Source organism: Anolis sagrei, chromosome 2 (genome assembly GCF_037176765.1).
Source record: "Anolis sagrei isolate rAnoSag1 chromosome 2, rAnoSag1.mat, whole genome shotgun sequence".
Taxonomy (NCBI): Eukaryota; Metazoa; Chordata; class Lepidosauria; order Squamata; family Dactyloidae; genus Anolis; species Anolis sagrei.
This window is the reverse complement of record NC_090022.1, coordinates 186,935,435-186,952,145: the sequence shown is the minus strand read 5'-3', so window position 1 is coordinate 186,952,145 and position 16,711 is coordinate 186,935,435. Positions and strand designations below refer to the sequence as shown.

Below are 16,711 nucleotides of genomic sequence, written 5' to 3'. Positions count from 1 at the left end.
ACCTTTCTCCTTCCAACACAGGTACAGATTTCACTAGGTCCAATTCCTGGGTACTGCCTTCTCTGCTGGCAGAAAATGGTACATTGAGAAATTTAACATTCAGGTCTAGTCTTGCCAAGAAGGAGATATCCAGCCCAACTATGTGATGGCAAGACCTTTCTTTCCCTTTCTTGGTTTTGTCTCTGGCTTTTATAGGGTGCTTTGAAAAAAAATCTTAATTTAAACGATATAATCCCTCACCTCGCCTGGGTTACAAAGAGATTAAACATTTCTGGAGGGCAAGAGTGGACCTTCATGCTAAGTCCCCAATGTACCATCCATTTCTATTTTAGAATGAAGTCTTCTTTCTCGCAGTTTCCCTATATAAAATGATAGGATACTGTCTTTTTCATCAAAAGTTGATGGGTTTTCAGTCTTTTAATTACAACTTCTGTCTTATTTAGGTTATTGACTTCAGGAAAAAAAGCATCACCTACTTTGACTCAATGGGTGGAAGCAACAGTGAGGCTTGCCGGATACTGCTGTGAGTATATATAGTCACACATTTCCAATTCAAGGATAAAGAGAAACTGAGAATTCAGAGTCAACACCTCAGTTAGGTACTAATTTTAAGACATGTACAAATGGCTGATTTTGAAATGCTTTTTTCAAAGGAAAACTGAAAGGAAACATTCTCTAACAGTCTAAAAAACTTGTGTTATCTTGATTCTCCTTGTTTTGGAGCATGCTTCCTTTCAGGCTTCTCTTGGTTTTTGGAGTTGCAACATCCAAAATCTGAGGTAGGATTAACTTAAGTGATTTGTAACTTGTTTTGGCTTCATCTAAGAATGACAGTTGTTGTAGTACAACCACTTCGCCTTTACAAGAAGGGATGTGGTATAGTGTGGTACACTCTACTGTTCCACTAGGACTTAAATTGTACATATGTATATGTACATATTTGTTCATTTATTTATCCAGCTTTTCCACTAAAACAGGTTGTAAGATGGCAGATATGAGTAAGAGCAAACCTACATCAAGAAGATAAAAATACAATTAGCCTCAAAAATAAGCTCTTCAAACTAGAGGAATTACTTGAGCATAAATAATGTGAGGCTGTATTTCAAGTAAATGTGTACCCAGTTTCCACTGTTTTAAAGGAAAGTGTCTGAAAGTATCTCCCTCTATGAGCCAGCTAGGAGGTTAAGATTATCTGGGGAAGCCCCGTTCTTGGCCCCGCCCCCTTTGCTGGTGTGATTGGTGGGGACAAGAGACAGGGCCTTCTTGGTGGTGGCCCCTTGGCTATAGAATTCTCTCCCAAATGAAATCAGATCAGCCACCTCCCTCCTGAGCTTGAGGAAAAGGCTAAAGACGTGGATATGAGATCAAGCATTCAGTTAGTAACTCACTAGAGAATTATAGAATAGTTCAAGGCAGTTTGGAACTGCCATTGATTACGATTTGGGATAATGTGATTTTAATAACTGTTTTAAGATTTGTTATGTTTTTAATGGTTGTTTTAAAATATATGTTTGTTATATATGTATGTTTACATGGCATTGAATCATTGCCTATATATGTAAGCCGCCTTGAGTCCCCTACGGGGTTGAGAAAGGCGGGATATAAATAGGGTAAATAAAATAAAATAAATAAGCAGTCCATTTTCAAAGGCTTATTGAAACCAGTTAGCCTGTTCCCTTTAATTTGAAAAAAAAAATGAATTAGAATAATGTGTCCCCAAACTCCCAAAAAGCGAAAGACTATTTTCTTAACTAAAATACTGAACATTTTAACATTCTGCTCCAAAAATGTATGTGTGAATAAATGACTGCTTAGAGATAGATAGGAATATCAGTTGGACCTCGTTCTACCCGATATGGCACCATAGCTATTCAGTACTTTTACAGGAGTTGGGTCAGTGCTTTGGCCTAATTTGGCCAGCTCCTGAGCCTATGATTTCCCAACCCCTTCACTGTGTAATTCATAAGGTAGGGCTCTGGTAGAATGCAGATCCAGCTCTATTTCACAGGGTAACCCACTGTTTTGCACTTGGCATGATGTCTGGAGGCCCCTTCTGTAGCCTTGGGCCCTTTGGGTTGGATATCCAATGAATCATTTCAGCCCTATGTAGGCTGTGGGATCTTAAACTGACTTCTTTTACTCAGAATTAAAGTACCGATGAGTAGCAGTTCCAGTCTCTTAATAATTTCCAGTTGCTCTTGCTCCGTGAGAGCTGGAAAGGAGTCTTTGAAATTATTTCCCAAAATCAGGTTTTGTGTTTCTGTAGCATACTTCTTTAAACTTCCTGAACTCAGCTGAGGATGTTTTGCTCTTGAGACTAACGGAAGTGTAACATCGTTATAGAACACATGGTTTGGAAAGATGCATTTTGTTGCTAGTTTGGCTCTCATGCGCAGAAGCATTAAAAGTATACAGCCTGAATAGAAACTTAATATGACTCTTGTTTGGCAACTTCCAAAAGTCAGCCTTTCCACGGTATGAAGATCTAACCGTTTCATTTTTCCCTTTAGCAAAAATTTGCAGGTGCCTCTTAGCGAGGTATATGGTGTTCCTCTATTGACAAGTAGACTTTATTAGGAGTAAGCACCAATTTTGAGGAGTTTCCTGTTTTATGGAATAACAGGGTAGACTTCGTAAAAGGAGCTTTATCCAAAACTGTTTTGCAGATAGTCTGCTTTGATAGCCTCTTCTCTTTCTGTTCCTGGATGATGGAATCCATTTTGCAGTTGACTATCCTTAGCTCCTTGTAAATATGCTGAACTGCTATGGCAATTCGTTGTTGTGTTTTGGAGCAGTCTCACTGATCTGACAGCTTGTCCTTTCTGATGTTTAATTCTTCTATATCATTTATATTTCCATAAGGTTGTTTAGCCACCTTATCTTAGTTGTTTGTCCACCTTATCTTCCTCACTTTCCTCATTTTCGTTGTCATTTTCAACTAAAGCTGAGAAGTAATTCACAGTGAGAACTTCAGTGTTATAAAGTCAGCCATTTTCAGCTGTTTGGCTGTTAAGGGAGTATTTTCCTCCGAGTCTTTCTGGTGCTTCCTTTGCGCCTCTGGCCCTTCCTTCGCCCCATATTCAGCCACTTTAAAAGTTCTTATCTGCAACACTGGATATTTAAGATATTTTATTGTTTTCAGCAGGAGAGGAAAAATATTTAGGTATATATTAGAAGAAATTTATCTGGTATGACATCTCATCTCATCTCCTCTGCTCTCACTAAGTACTTTAACTCCTTCAGAATATCAGTATATCACTCTATGCCAGTGGTTCTCAACCTGTGGGTCCCCAGGTGTTTTGGCCTACAACTCCCAGAAATCTCAGCCAGTTTACCAGCTGTTAAGATTTCTGGGAGTTGAGGGCCAAAACATGGGTACTGATATGTTGAGAGCCACTGCTCTATGCCCTTTTTTTGCCCATTCAGAAGAATCAAACATATATGAATGAACGATTCAAATAAGAAATATTTAAAGTCATGTTTACTTATGGGCTTATGATATGGGCACATAAATGCATTTTTTTTACTAGTGTCTCTGATAAAAGTGCTGTAAGTCTCAAGTAAGCCACCACTTACAAAAGAGGTCCTTGTACCTTAAAGATGAACCATATGACATGACATGTTGGCACAAGGCTTAGATCAGGGATGGGCAATTGGGTCTGGGAATCGAGAGATGCCCTTAGGTGGCTGGACTGGCATGCCTGCTGCAATAGAAATGACGTCACATCACTTCCAGTTTTGGTTTCAGCTAATCTTGGAGGGGAGTGGGCCAATTCTCAGTGTTGCGGGGTCTTTGGAGGTTAAATGAGCAAAAAATGTAATTTGTATGTGTTGTGTCTGAAAAATATTGCCAGAAATATTTTGGGGTTGTTTTGGACTGGGGGAGACTTCAGGAGGCACAGGGCTGCCCTTCTGTCTTCCCAGTTTAGTCACAGTAGAAGATTAATTTTGTCAGGATATTTTTTCTCAAAACATAGCAGTGGAATAGAGAAATTAGGATTGTACAATAAAATGATTATACTCACTACAAAGAACATTGATATATTTAAAATATTAGAGACCTAACTTTTATGTTAAAATGCCTGGAATTGCAGACTGAGAAAGCTATCGATTTGCATTTACCATTGATTTGTGGGTGCAGCTCTCCCCTGTGTGATATTGGAAAGCTTTATTGCTTCCTTCATCATTAGGACTAGGATGAGATCAGGGCATTGGGTGAGCTCATGGAGTCATAGGGCCCTGTAGCTGTTAAGTCCTCCATTTATGCTCTTACAAGGGCCAGGAACGATTGTAGCCATGCAGTTTAGTTAATTTCCTTGCTCTTGTTTCTCTTTCCATGTGGGAAGAACTCCATTTAGAGAAGGAAGACAAGTAAGGTTTCTTCCTCCACCCTCAGTGGAGTGCCCCCAGAACTGCACTGTTAGAAAGCAATGCTTTGCATATAATTGCATGGATTTACTTTCTAATAAGCATATTTTGCATAGCATTACACCTGAAGTAAAATTTCACAGTAAACAAGCATATTTTTAATGTAAATTCACAGTTGTCTGGAGAAGTGCATGCTTCTGATAATAGCATCAAGTAGCTTACACTGGAGAGTGTGTTCCTTAGCTGCAGAACAGGAATTTAAGCAGATTTTGAGCAGACCGTTTGTGTCCCTAGAAGTGGTGCTGTGATCTTTTATTCTGCTGGAAGTCCACCACATTTACTTGAAACCAAAAGACCTAGAATATGAACCCCATATTGGTATCTGAAGTTCATTTGTCTATGTCAGCTCCATGGCCAAGGTCTTTCCTTTTCTTTTTCATCCCTTCACTCTGTCAGGAGAGAGGTAGCCAGGTTGCCCATTCTTGTCTAAGCTGAGCAAAGAGCCTCTATCCCTTTCTTCCTGCAGAAAAGGCAAGCTGCCCATACCTGTCTCAGTGGAGTAAAGGGATGGTGGCCTTTTGCCGGACAAAGCAAGCATGGGTAGCGTGGTCTCCCATTGCTCTTGACTTTGGCACAGTGACACTGTGGGAGCCAGCAGTCTGGAAGAAGTATCTCAGCTGGTGGTGGTAGCCATGGCACTAGAGCCCTGGGCATTCACTGTATAATTCTTTTGTCCTCTACTTGGAACTGGTGCTTGTGAGGAATAGGCTACACTCCACATGTGTGTCTTCCCTTTGGCTATTCCCATCTCTGTGGGTCAGCAGGTGAGCAAAGCGGGGAGCTATTTTGATGCTGAGCATGAAAATCTAGAGTTGCTATTACCACAGTTTGGTGCATCCACACAAAGTCCTAATGCTTATCCCCGAAGTTGGGGCTTTATACTGTATGTTATTCAGAAGCAAGTTTAGTCTGTAGCAGTCCTTATACTCACTCTCTAGTAAAAGTGTTTTCCCATTAAACAAATATTGAGTTTAACAAATAGGCCTGGTGTATACTCTTTCAGCAGCTTCCTAAATAAATCCGTGAACCAAATATAGATGATCTACATTCTCTGATTATATGGGAAGACAGAAATAGACTCCAATCCAATCTCATGCTATCTTTTCCAGTCTGAGAGGCAGAATAGGGCAAAATCTCTGCAGTTTGTGCCAGATGACTTTTGGCACAGGTAGGATCATGGGATAGGGACTCAGCTTACTGCTGATTGCTGCCCTTCCTGTAATCGCTTTTCCCTTTCTATTTCCTTTCAGAAGGCTTTAATTGGTTGAATGCAGTGGGAGGATCACACCGGGAAGAGGGGACGGTAGTCCTATTCATGGTTAGTGACCCTTTCATGCTTTCAATCTTTAGAGCTTCCTGGTTTTTGGTGAGTTTTTGTTATGATTTTTGCCCTTACCCCCTTTTTTAGGAAAGGGAGAGATTTATGAAGAGTCATAGATTTCCTATGACTCTGACTTATTTAATCCTATTCTCTCTCTCTCTCTGTCTGTCTGTCTATATATTCAGCTCAAAACAAAACAAAACAGTGCAATCACCTGAAGAGTCAGAATGGAAATACTGTAATGGTAGCAATTTAAAGACTTCTAGGTGGCCATTGTTCAAAAGAGTTTTAGGTAGACATTGTTTGAATAGATAGCAGGATCAGTCTATCTGGATATAAGGATTGCAAACAAGACATGTCTGGTGAATGTTTGTTCAGAAAAATTTCCAGACGAAATGCTGGATATTCTTGAATTCACGATATTAATCATTGCATGACCCAGATGTTGATACGGTGTTGTAACGCAGCAAGCAGTCTTTTTTTCAAATTGAATGTATCTGCTTGAATAACTTCCACCTCTTATAGAGGAATTTCCTGGTGATAATCATAGCATTGCCATGTCCTATGTGAATATGCACAAACTTGTAGAAATAATAATAATTATTATAATTATAATTATAATTATAATTATTATTATTTATTTTTGTACTCTGCCTCCATCTCCCCGAAGGGACTCGGGGTGGCTTACATGGGAACAAGCCTGATCAACATAGTTAAAATACAACACATTAAAAATTCATAAAACAGCAAGAAGCAAAATAAAAGAACAATGGCATCACACAATATAAACATATTGTGCTCTTCCTTTGTCAATCTATGAAGTTCAAATTTAGGAGGATCATAGCGGTTTTTCTGAAACCAATAAGAAGTGGTTAACTATAAGCAGGCCTATGTTACCCCTCCTCTTTTCATGTTCTTCCTAACAGCCAGTGATGCACAACTGGTTTTCAGAAAGCATCTTGATTGCTTTAGCAGACAATTTAACATCTTCCTTGTAATCTTTTTAAATCTATGTTTGCTGCTATGTTATCCATGTTAATCAAAAACTGTCTTACATAGGAGTTCTAGGTATCTGCAAGTAGGTGCATGAAGTTATACTTGGCTTTGACTAGGGTTTCCATAGTAATTGACAGATTATGATACTTTCCCATTTTTCTTTCTTTCTAAGAGAGTGAGCTACTTTAGAGAACTTAGGAATTCAGTCTGAGAACTCGGGTTCTGAAATCTTAAACATTATCAAGTCAATATCAAATAAAATTTGTTTTCCTCCAGCATTCTTTTACATTCATTCAGCAAGCGTCTTGCTTTTACTAAGTAGAAACATTGACCAAGTCCCAAAGAGCTACCAAGCAGCTTGTTCAGATTTGGTGGGATGTTTTCTTTTGAACGAAAGGTTCCTGTGCCACATCACAGGCTTCTTTTGATACTTCTCTCTCATTCAGAAGTGGTTTCCTATATGACATGGCATGGCTACTCAAGAGATTGAGCCCTTGGCATACACAGGATTTGTTGAATAGTTCTAGAAAGCAATTAAATACGTACTTGTAATATGATACCATAATTGAATGTACTAGTATATTGTTTTAAGAGAAAGAACAATAGAAGAAGAGAAAATAGGCATTTCACTTATGACAGTTCTGATTAGAAATACTCCATATGTGGAGGTTGCAAAGAGTAAGTTACAGGAATAACTGGGAAGGCAATATAATATAATGTTACCTCAAATCAGTTTTTTTATTGTCAAAAAACATATTAAAATGTTTGGCTATGTCCATTTGGAATAAGAAGGGGCGGGGAGTTTTTCAGTTCCACCAGAATGCTGGCTAGCCTATCTGTAGCTATGGTATATGAGAAGAACAACCTTGATAGCAATTTTAATGTATTTTAATGGCCTTTTCTAGGATTTATGTCTAAATGGTTAATGTATGTTATTAGTATAATTAGGTTTATTTGATTATTCGTATTTGGTCCTCATTTTGGTGTTAATTTTTCTTTTGTGACAAGTTTATGATTATTATTTTTTGCCTTTGTTGTGTGTAAACCGCCCTGAGTCCCCTCAGGGAGAGAGCGCAGTTTTATTATTATTTATATTATATTATATTATATTATATTATATTGTATCTTGGTAATTACAATTCAAGTTGGGTCTCTCTGGAATTCTTCAGTGAAGTGGCAGGAAAGAGTTACTCCAAGACTGGCAAGATAGTAGCAAGTTGAAAAAAGAAGATGTGAAATTTTATTATTTAAAATAGATGTGCTTGTTATCTTGTGGTGTTCATCCTGTTGATTTTTGTTTGACCCCATGTTACAGTAGATGAGGGTTGAAGTTAACTGCAGCAGATTTTTTTTTAGCTTTTTGCTGCTTGAGATGTAGGTTTTGCCTACTTAAAAGCAACTACAGTAAGAAATATGTGGGGTAAAATTAAATATACTACTGTGAATGAAGAACCCCCGAGAGTGTATTGGAAATGTAGCTGAAGTGCCAGCGAGTTAGCTACTTAAGATAATAAGTTACTTAACTGTCGAATTGATGGGTTGCTTGAAATCAGGAAGTTTTAATGTTGAGTTACAATTCTCAAATTCCGCTTAATTCTCACAGTTGTTTTGTTTCTTGCTTGCTTTCTAAATGTTTCCCTGTCCTTCTTTCCTAACCTCTGCAGGCAGTATTTGAAGCAGGAAAGTCTGGATAAAAAGCGGAAAGATTTTGATACAAATGGTTGGATGCTGCTGAGTAAAAGGCGTCAGGTATGTTACCCGCATATGGCTGGTCATACAAATGTTTAAAACATTCATACAATGAATCATGTCCTAGATGCCTTACTCTACTCTAAGGGCTGGTTTTACTTGCTTTCTCTCAGGCCAGTGAGATAACATAAGGATGATATTTGTATGTATAAATAGAAAAACCTAGATGTGGTTTGCACAGGTGCTTTTTTGGGTTCTGTGTGTATCGGGGTCTGTAGCAGCTGATTTACCACACCATGTGATGGAGAATTCCTGTTCACTCTCCTTGTCGTATTCTATGCAAAAAGAGAGATGACACTGCTGTTTTCTATGTGCTGCCCCAACAATATTTCTCTAGTGAGAGATGAATGCAAGTCTCCTGATTGTCACATTCTCCAGTCCTGATTGCTCTAAGCTGCTATTAGAAGAACCAGATGAAAGCTTTTCCAGCAGTGTAAGGAGCAATCTTTCAGGCTGCGTCTCGTACCTCCCACATGCTTCAAAGGCAGGGCATATTATTTCTGAATCAACTTTATCACTTTTATGGGGAGAACCAGTCCCACCTACATAATTCTGCCCTGACTTTGCTTAATTCAGAACAAGTCTTTAGTGCTCTGGCTAAATCATCTCGGTTTACTGCAATTGCCAGGTGTTTTGGAGTTTAACTTTCCAGAATTGTGGGGGCTGAAGTCCAAAACACTTGGAGAACCAAAGGTTGAGAACCACTAGTTTACTGACTTGTTGAGTGGATCTGGAAATGCAGTTATTACAGCAATTCCACAATAATGTTGTAGGTCTGTGTCCAGGATCCTGGTAGACAGGCTCTTTTGCCTTTAATTACTTTCCACCCCAATGAGGAAGACTCCATGGAGGGGAATGGCTAATACACACAGCTCTGACCTTTCCTTTCACAAGGATGTGGTTTAAAGATTTGCGGAGCAGGCACCTTCTTGGCATAGAGATGATATGAACCATCTAGCTGTGTCTGTGCGCTTAGAGGAGGATGTGGTCTTTAGCCTTGCAATTTCTGACACTCCTGCTTCCCTCCTTCCCTCATTATTAATGGGCAAAAGTGTTTTTGGCCTCAGTAAGGGTCAACAAATATCTTCATATACAACCTACTGGCAGCACATGGAGTGCAGACTCAAAATTAATAAGAACATCAGCCCTAGCCTTGTCTTACTCAACTGCTGAGTATGCCTGCCCTGTTTGGCATAGGTCTGCCCATGCAAAGCAGGTGAACATAGTATTGAATGAAACATGCAGAATAATCACAGGGTGTCTTAAACCTACATCTGTTGATAAACCCTACAAGCTAGCTGGCATTGCCCCCCCCCCCCCCGATGTGCGATGGGAAGTTGCTGCTAAATGTGAGAGAAACAAGGTTGAACACTGTGAAAGCCACCCACTACATGGCTACCAGCCTCCTCCCAGTAGACTCAAATCAAGGAAAAGCTTTATGAGAACTACCACTCTTCTTGGCGTCCCTCCAGCAACAGCAAGGGTATCCCTCTGGGCAGCTAAATCAGGAAATCCTAACTGGATGGCCCCCCAAGGGTCTTCCTCCAGGGGCAAACCAAGAATGGGCAATCTGGAAGTCCCTGAATAGACTCCCTCTCCTTCCTCTGTCTCCAACTGGGATCTCTTGCCCAGCAGTGCAGACAGGTTTAGTTGCACGCTTGTAATGCACCATTGAATCTAATGCGCACCTCAATTTTAGCAATGTAATATAGCCTAAAAAAGTGAGCACTAGGCTCGAGTAAATACGGTAATGAAGACAACCTTCCCTTTTACCAAATTTAAAAATGGAGGACAAGTGGCAGCAATTACGTCTTTGCCAAGATGGAGAGAAGGAAGCACTTTTTAATTTCAGAAATCTATAGCAGTTGTTATAGTAACATCTCCATTTTTCTTTGTTAGTGAAGGTGGCATGTTCTTGGTCTTTATATATTTGCCTCAATCACTGCTGAAATAATGCCTCTTTGTTTGTTCCCATTCCTTATGGTCCTCCTAAAAAAAGTAATTCTTTAAATTTCTTGAATCTTTTGCTAGCCTAAAATGTTATAAAAGTTTCTTATTATGTAAATAAATAGGGATGGGTTTATCTTTTAAAGGAGATTCCTCAGCAGATGAATGGCAGTGACTGTGGGATGTTTGCCTGTAAATATGCTGACTGCATTTCCAAAGACAAACCAATTAATTTTACTCAGGTAAGTTTATCCTTCAGATGAGAGTGTGCTATAATGTCACTACCAGGCTGTATGAGCACAATCGTGGATTCTAGTCTTAATTAGGATTGTGTAAAAAGCAAGCTAAACACACATTTGTTGGAGGAATAGAGTCCAGATAAATGTGCATAATTACTTAGGGGGTTAAAAATGTCTCAGTACAAAATCTTTAAGTTTGAATACTTGGATAGAGCCATGGTACTAATGAGCAAACTGTGTCTTCTACAAATAATGTATTTCTGGATACATGATATTCTGTAGTCCAGCACCTAATTTTATAGCAGAAAGGCTACGTTAAATTTCTTTGTTGACTTCTGTATATTTTTCCAGTGGCCTCTTGCGTACATGTCTGTCACAATATACTGAAACTGCCTTCATCTGTTATCTCAGAATTTCTGATTATCAATTTATGGCGTATTTCTTATTTTGCCACCCACAACTTCGTGCTTTGCAGAACTGGTGCTGATGATTCCATTTACCTCTATGTGTGACTTTGTGCATTGTTTGAAAGCATTGCCTCCATTGGAGGGAAACTAAGTTGAGCATTTTGGATTTGGATTGCAAGATCTTAGGCTATAAGTAGGCAGTTGAAGCCCAATATATATCTAAACCTTTTCTTTTTAATCTTACCCTCCATGTGGGATTCTCTGTTTAGTCACAATGTCAATAACAGTTTCCAAATAACCTGTCCGACTTTTTCAGTGGTCTTATCTGCCTATTCAGTTTTTCTTTTACACATATGCCCTCCTTATGTCCAGTAATGGCCCCTTTATTTCCAGGAAATCCTGGAAAACCCGGATTTGTTGATGAGGTTTGTTCACTATGGCCACTGTAAATGGTTATAGGCAAACATGCAGCCACCGATACTTCTGTTTTCTGTTATCTCAGTACATTTTCACACACCCCCTTTCTATAACATACAGATTCAGCCACATTCTCACTACACAAACAAGTATTCTCTCTAGCCATCTAGAGAATTTTGTATATTACTAGAGAGGTAATCATGGTAAAGTCCTATCTATAAAACCAGAATGTAGTTTTTCTCTTTATTTGTGCTGTAAAACTAGTACTTATTAGAATACAAATCATTCCAGTTATTGCTTTAAAACTGTTAAAAGAGTTCAGATTTTTTGGGGGGGTATTATGTTTTCAGGGTCTTAATTATTTAGCATATGGATTATTCACGCATTGGAGGATCCAGATTACTTTCACTGTTTTCGATAGTGGGAAATGTGTTCCAATTTTTTTGTGTAACTTCTATAAATAATTATTTCATCATAAAGAAAACCTGTTTGCTTTTATGCATTAAAATGTGAAACATTGCCATTATCTCAAGACCAGGGATAGAACAGAAATATGAGGTGATTATGGACATAAATTTTACCTGCCATTTCTTCCAAATCAGAAGTATTTTGTATGGAAGTAGTTTTTAGGGTCTCCAAAATCTTTTGTTCTAAGGTTTTAAAAAGGAAGGTTGTGAACCTTACTCATTATTGTAGATTCTATATTCCCCTAGTAGTCCTCTCCTTCCATGAAACAGCTGATCTTGAGTTGTTGTGAGTTTTCTGGGCTGTATGGCCATGTTCAAGAAGCATTCTCTCCTGACATTTTGCCCACATCTATGGCAGACATTCTCAAGGGTAGGTGAAACGTCAAGAGAGAATGCTTCTGAAACATGGCCATACAGCCCAGAAAATTCACCTCAACCTAGTAATTCCGGCCATGAAAGCCTTCAACAACACAGCTGATCCTGACTTTGTCATAGAGCACAAAGGCCTTGGAAATTAACTATGGCTTTATGTATTTGTAGGAACATTGATATCTGTGTCTTTCTCTTGTCTTTAAAGCAACACATGCCTTATTTCCGAAAACGGATGGTCTGGGAGATCCTCCATCGGAAACTGCTGTGATGTCATGCTGAGCGTCAGACCCTCCAGAGACTGCGAGTCAGGCCTTGGCCATTCTCCGCCATCTCCGTTGTGGACTGCATGGGTTTCCCACTGAAGCTTACAAGAACCTGTACTTCGCGTTATGTGACTTTTTGGAGTTAATCTATTTTATGGAGTAGTGTGCTGTGCAACCTTTCCAAAGCACACTTCCTTTTTTGAGGGGGGGGGGGGGTATTTTGAACACTCCCCCTTTTTTACTGTGACTTGTAGAAGCACTGAGTAGTGCAGTTTTTATTTTAGATAAATTCCACTTAAAAAATCCCCCTTTTTCAAAATGCTGACATGGGCTAACAGCTTGATATCTGCCAAGATGTGACTGTAGATGGAGGGGGTAAATGCAAAATATGCCATGTATGTCATGCCCTCGACAATAAAATAAAATAAAAATAATAACATCAGAACTCAGATGTAGCGCAATACAATTGCTGTAGATAGTCTTCCTCAACTAATGTGTCAAGTGTAGACGTAAAACATGTATACCTATTTGGGTAAATCCAGCTGGACCACATTTGCCATATGTATATGTTTATTTCTACATCTTGATGCAGATAACCTAGCAGTAATAATACATATTGCTCTCCATTATCACCTTGCTAAATGGAAGAGTTACTAATGTGTGAGAAGCAGCTTGTGAATTTTACTCCATGGTTGCAATCTTCTTTTCAGTACTCTAGCAGGAGGTGGTGAATAAAGGTGAACAATATTGGTTCAATCCATGTTCAAAGGAAAAAGGTCTTTTGAACATTAAGCATGAGTTTCCCTCATTGAATCTGTCATTACCTTTCTCTTGACTATACATTCAGGAGCAGGTGCTTATCCAGTGGAGCAGGGATGGAGAATGTGTATCTCTCCAGATGTTTGGACAACCCTCAATAGCTAATAATTGAACTGCCTATGAAGGGCTAGATGTTCTCCAGCTCTCCACTGGAAAGATGAGGCATTCGACCACACAGTCCTCCTGCGTCAAGTTCTTTTGGGTTCCTCTTCCATAATTTCCTCTTCTCTGTGTACTTTCTGTGTATGGATCCTGATGCATAAATGGAGTAACAGGATGCAGGGTACTTTGAGGCCCAGTTTCTTATGTCCAAAGAACTGGGGGCACTCTCTATAAAAACCAGCACCCCCCCCCCCCCCCCCAGTATTATTTTGCCAGAATTTAAGTAATCCTTACATTTAAGGAGAAATTAGAAAATAATTTTCTGTTGCATACGTGATAGAAAACAGGATTTGTAAGCAAACAGGGCAGCTATACATTTAAATGGATGCTCATCTGACAGGATGGAGCAATTTTTGCTCATTTAGCTCTTTGTAGAATTTAGGTACAATATGACATTTAAAGCTCTTTTTTTGAATTGTTGGTAAATTGTTTTTATACTACACACACATATATATATATTTATAAGTCTTTCTAAATGATGCAACGGTGAACAAACATATGTTGGGTTTTGCAGCTCTTTTGTGTGTTCCACTTTGACTCTTACTGCAGAATCGAAAGTCTGACCTCATTTTCTTTCACAATGCAGCCCCTTTGTTTCTATGATAAATAGCCATAAATGTTGGGATAAAGGATGTTTCAAATTCTGTTTTTTACCAGATGTGTATGTTGATGCAAGAAGAAAACAAGATAGCAAAGCCTTCTGTAATTTTATGATCCAAAAGGTTTAGGCTTCAGCCTCAGTCAACATGATCAGACCTCTTTGGAGTTCTATGGATTGGGAAATCTTACTATAGAGCAGTGGTCCTCAACCTGTGTGTCCCCAGATGTTTTGACCTTCAACTCCCAGAAATTCTAACAGCTGGTAAACTGGCTGGGATTGGTAGTTGTAGGCCAAAAAACCTGATGACCCACAGGTTGAGAACCGCTGCTATAGAGCTACTCAGTTGATACATGAAACAAATAGAAGAGAAAATACCAGCAATGTCTTTATATTTACTGAAAGCTAAAAGGCTTATGGAGTAAAAAGCTTCTTAGACTCTGATTACTCATTAACATAATATTTGATATTGGGGTGAGACTGAAGAATTAGGTCCCCCAGTGGAATGTCTCCTATTGTAACATCTACTTTTAATTGAGATATATATCCCTCAAACTGGAGCATTGAGCTGTAAACTAGGTCTGCTCGTGACTTCTGGGCCTTCTCCACAACCCTACAATTTGTTTCAGTGGGAGCCCACCACAACTGCCTATATTGAATTGATATTGCACAGCAGCTACTTTGGTAATCCCTAGGCTATCAGTCAAGAAAAGTGGGATGCAATCAGAATTTAGACCTGAAAGACTTTGGACTGTTAACAAGTTCACATGATAAGCATGCTTCCGAAGGTACCTTTCTTTTAATGCTGAATAATTAAAGAGTCCTTGTATTTTTGCCATCAAATAGGGAACAGTTTATATATATATATTCTGTAATTGTAAACAATAGTTTTGTAAAAATCTCCCATTGCATACCCTTCCTGAAACATGCTCTTCCTAAACAAGTTTGTACCTTTTTTGATCTATTGGGTTTTTTTATACCAGTCTCTTTGTTCACCCTTTTTCTATGTTTTCTGCAAGTAATGATTTGAAAAAATCCTGAAATCTGTATTATTTTTTGTAATGTGTTATTGAATAAACCCAGCTATTAAAAATGTTAAAAGATTGATTCTGATATACGATGTTATCTTCTCACACATCCTTTTTGTTTACTGAAATCCAAGGTTACAACTAGTAAAGGTAAAGGTTTTCCCCTGACCTTAACTCCAGTTGTGTCCGAATCTGGGGGGTGGTGCTCATCTCCATTTCTAAGCTGAAGAGCCAGTGTTGTCCAAGGTCATGTGGCAGGCATGACTGCAAGGGGTGCCGTTACCTTCCCACCATAGCGGTAGCTATTGATCTACTCAGGTTTTCATGTTTTTGAACTGCTAAGTTGGCAGAAGCTGGGCCTAACAGCAGGAGTTCACCCCGCTCCCTAGATTCGAACCACTGACCTTTCAGTCAGCAAGTTCAGCAACTCAGTGGTTTAACCTGCTGTGCCGCCGGGAACTCAACTATACAGTCAAAACCACAGGGCTGAAATGGGGCCATTTCACGTATTTCCTTCACTCTTCCTTGCTTTGTGATCTGTATTACAATTTCCCTTGTACTCATTCAGATGGACATTTCTGGTTGCAGTCCATTGAAATGCTCCTCTAGCTGGTTGTAGAAAGAAAGAAATGGTTGGATCAAGGTGAAAATGAACTATAGAGGAGGAAACCTCTGTCTCTTAGTGGCAGCCACATATGCTGTAGTTATGTATCCATTCAAAAGTTGAAAACTTTTTTTAAAAAAGTTATTTGCTCAAAAAATTCTTTCCAATTTGTAAAATAAATTCCACTTTGACACTGAGCTTGCTCCAAGTACACAGATAATATCTACTACAGCTGGTAGGGGGCAGTAGCCCATTGAGTTCTTTTTTCAGGTACTTGAGGTTTCGCAAGAAAATGCTTGAAAGCGCTCATAAGGACATAAGAGGAGCCATTCTCGGTTAGACTCAAGACCTTTCTAATAGTCCAGCGTTCTGCTTCCAACCTGAAGCCCACAAACAGGTCCTGAGTACAAAGAAACCATCCTGCATTCATTGTCAATTGGTATTGAGTGGCACACTGAGATACTTATGATATGGACATGAAAAGGATTAGGATTTCAAGATAACCACACCGTGCTACCTTGGAGCCCAATGAAGCTTGTCTGAAGACACCTGGAAAGGGGCTTGGCAGAGAGAGACATTGAGCATTATTGTCATTCTAGGTTACCAAAATACAAATATAGTGCTGTGATCGAAGGAAGTAATAGTCCCACTCTATTCTGCTTTGGTCAGACCTTACCTGGAATACTGTGTGCAGTTCTCAGCATTCCATTTCAGGAAGGAGATTGACAAGTTGGAACATGTCCTGAAAAGGGTGACCAAATGACTAAAGGTTTGGAAACCAAGCTCTGTGAGGAGCGGTTCAGGGAGCTGAGTATGTTTAGCTTGGAGAAAAGAAGGCTGAGAGAGGACATGATAGCCATGTTTAAATATTTGAAAGAATGTCACATTGTGGAG

At 39.2% G+C, this 16,711-nt stretch overlaps 1 protein-coding gene across 5 annotated transcripts in view; it reads left to right on the top strand.

Annotated features, from left to right (window-relative positions):
• SENP1 (SUMO specific peptidase 1) overlaps window positions 1–15,286 on the top strand; it is a 33,735-nt gene extending 18,449 nt beyond the window's left edge. For 4 of the 5 annotated variants that reach the window (XM_060762954.2, XM_060762952.2, XM_060762953.2 and 1 more), the window contains exons 15-18: window positions 444–523; window positions 8,410–8,494; window positions 10,588–10,683; window positions 12,549–15,286. In XM_060762954.2, the coding sequence (XP_060618937.2) occupies window positions 444–523; window positions 8,410–8,494; window positions 10,588–10,683; window positions 12,549–12,611 (324 nt within the window). In that variant the 3' untranslated portion in view covers window positions 12,612–15,286. Of the gene's footprint in view, window positions 1–443; window positions 524–5,678; window positions 5,747–8,409; window positions 8,495–10,587; window positions 10,684–12,548 lie in introns of those variants that run through there. The other variant, XM_067464253.1, reaches the window with a different exon arrangement.
• The last annotated feature ends 1,425 nt before the right edge of the window (window positions 15,287–16,711 follow it).